General features: G+C 47.8%; 1 protein-coding gene across 1 annotated transcript; it reads left to right on the top strand.

Annotated features, from left to right (window-relative positions):
• The first annotated feature begins 1,342 nt into the window (after window positions 1-1,342).
• LOC120881659 (histone H2A-Bbd type 1-like) lies at window positions 1,343-1,768 on the top strand. Its single transcript, XM_040265332.1, has one exon. The coding sequence runs from the start codon at window positions 1,343-1,345 to the stop codon at window positions 1,766-1,768; it is 426 nt and encodes a 141-aa protein (XP_040121266.1).
• The last annotated feature ends 483 nt before the right edge of the window (window positions 1,769-2,251 follow it).

The raw sequence follows: 2,251 nt of genomic DNA, 5'->3' as shown, positions 1-2,251 counted from the left end.
CTCAAGGAAATTTAGGAATAGTCAATTTGTATAAACAATTTATCGGGATATGTCACTCAGAACAGAACCCCTTTAAGAGATTTTATAATCAACTGTAGTCCATTATAGTAGTATCATTCGAAGATAGGAAAACATCACACACTCAGATAATCAGAGGTGAGGGCATTTTTGAGTTACAGACATGGACATACAAGCATGGAAAAATAGAGATTATAGCTTCAATGTTATAATTTTAGCCATGGCTCAAGTAAATATCAAAAAGTGTTCTTCTCTAGAGGGTATGATTTGAAGAAGCTAATAGACAAAGACTGGAAAAACAGTTTCTCTGTTGTCTCTTACTAATTGGAGCCTAGATCTCTGTGAACCTATTTCAAGAGGTCACCAGATGGTCACATCCTGAAACCAAATTCTCCACCATTTCTGCCAACAATGGGAATAACTTACCAGCTATAAATGAACAAAAACAAAGCAACCACAAAATTACTTTAGAGGAAATTTTTAAAATTAAAATTAGAAAATCATAGAAATCCTCTTGGTTTCCAAGAGGCTTTGGAATCACCTAGAAGAAATAAGACACTCCTGGGCTTTAATTGAGAATGTGGCACTTTTCTGTCTTGGAAGTTTACCTGGCTCTGACAGGGGAGTCCATGGGCATATCCATGTGACCTCCAAAACAGTTAAAAGATATTTTTAAACTGAGAAAATCATGACACTCTTAAAGATATGAAATGTACATGTATTCAAAGAATCTGTTTAACTCCTGAGGGGATTGGCAGATGGTATAACAAAAGGTAACCTGAAGAACAAACATATAAGTTTTGAAGCAGAGTATTTTAAATGTGTAATTGGAGGCACGATTGGTTTTATTACAATATGAGAAGGGAGACAAATGGATCTCCCCTGGACAAGGCATTCAGTACGTCTCTCAGTGACCACCAATTTACAGAGGGATGTGAACCAGTTCAAAGATAATCCAAGCCTAGGCTCAGATAAGCTGAAGTGGTGTCCCAGAGACAGGGCTGTGTTTCCATTAAAACATTCTTTTTATTTCCATGCCCCCTGTTTGTTTATTTATTTATTTTTACTAGACTGTTACAGTGAAATAGAAAGAGTTCCCTGTAAAAAGAGGTTCCTATCACAACCATTTCTAGGCCAGTCCTGATCCAGGGCCCAGTGGCCACTGATGACATCACAAAGCCTGAGCTGTCACCAAGGCAGCTCCCTGAGCAATAAGAGACCTGAGCAAGGGGACACAGCCGGCAGAGAGAGACTGGCATCTCAGGAGGCCCCAGCCAGCGGGATCATCAGTCTGGGCTGATAGAGGCAGCATCCAGCCGACACCATGTCTCGGAGAAGACGCCTCCAGAACTGCCGTCGCAGTAAGAGACACTCCCTCTCCCGTTCCACCAGGGCCGAGCTGCACTTCCCCGTGAGCCACGTGGCCCGCTTCCTGAGAGAGGGTCAGGGCGCCCACCGCCTGAGCTCAGCGACACCCGTGTTCCTGACCGCAGTCCTTGAGTACCTGACGGCCAACGTCCTGGACCTGGCGGGGCAAGAGGCCGGCGCCAACCACAGGGTACGCATCAGCCCGGAGCACGTGCAGAGGGTGCTGACCAACAATGAGAATCTCCGCTGCCTCTTCCAGCCCAGTGCCTTCTCTCAGCCTGCAGCTTCACCACCTGCTCCCAAGAGAAGTAGGGATGCCCAGGCCCCTGAGTCCAGCCACACATCAGCAGCTTCATCTCACCCCAAACTGCCCACAGATTAGGGAGGCCTGGTCTTCTGCCCTTAGCACTGCTATTAAAGCGTTTATGGCTGTGCTTGTAACTGCTTGCTTTCTGTCATTTGTCCTTGAGGCGTCTGGGCGACATGGGGTGGCAGGGGGGTTCTCTCATGAGGGATGGAGGGGTGGAGTGGGTGGTCAGGGAGGGATGCTGGAATCCTGAAATCGGGGAGTGGTTTCCGATGGTGACAGTATTGTGTGTGGTCCTGGGGGGAGTCGCTGGCTGAGGTTGCAGGGCAGGACTTCTTCACTGGCTCTGAAGGAGTCCAGACCAGGGATTTTGGGAGGTTGGCACGGAGAGGACCTGTTGAATTCCCAGAAGGATGGTGGTAATGGGAGAGGGGCTGAAAACCGTGAGGGAAGAGCCTAAGGCTTTATTCCTGATGCTGCTGCTAAGTCGCTTCAGTCATGTCCGACTCTGTGTGACCCCATAGACGGCAGCCCACCAGGCTCCCCCGTCCCTGGGAT

This window comes from Oryx dammah, unplaced genomic scaffold (assembly GCF_014754425.2).
Source record: "Oryx dammah isolate SB20612 unplaced genomic scaffold, SCBI_Odam_1.1 HiC_scaffold_23, whole genome shotgun sequence".
Lineage (NCBI taxonomy): Eukaryota > Metazoa > Chordata > Mammalia > Artiodactyla > Bovidae > Oryx > Oryx dammah.
Note: the sequence above shows the minus strand (reverse complement) of the source record. Positions and strands in the feature narration are given on the sequence as shown.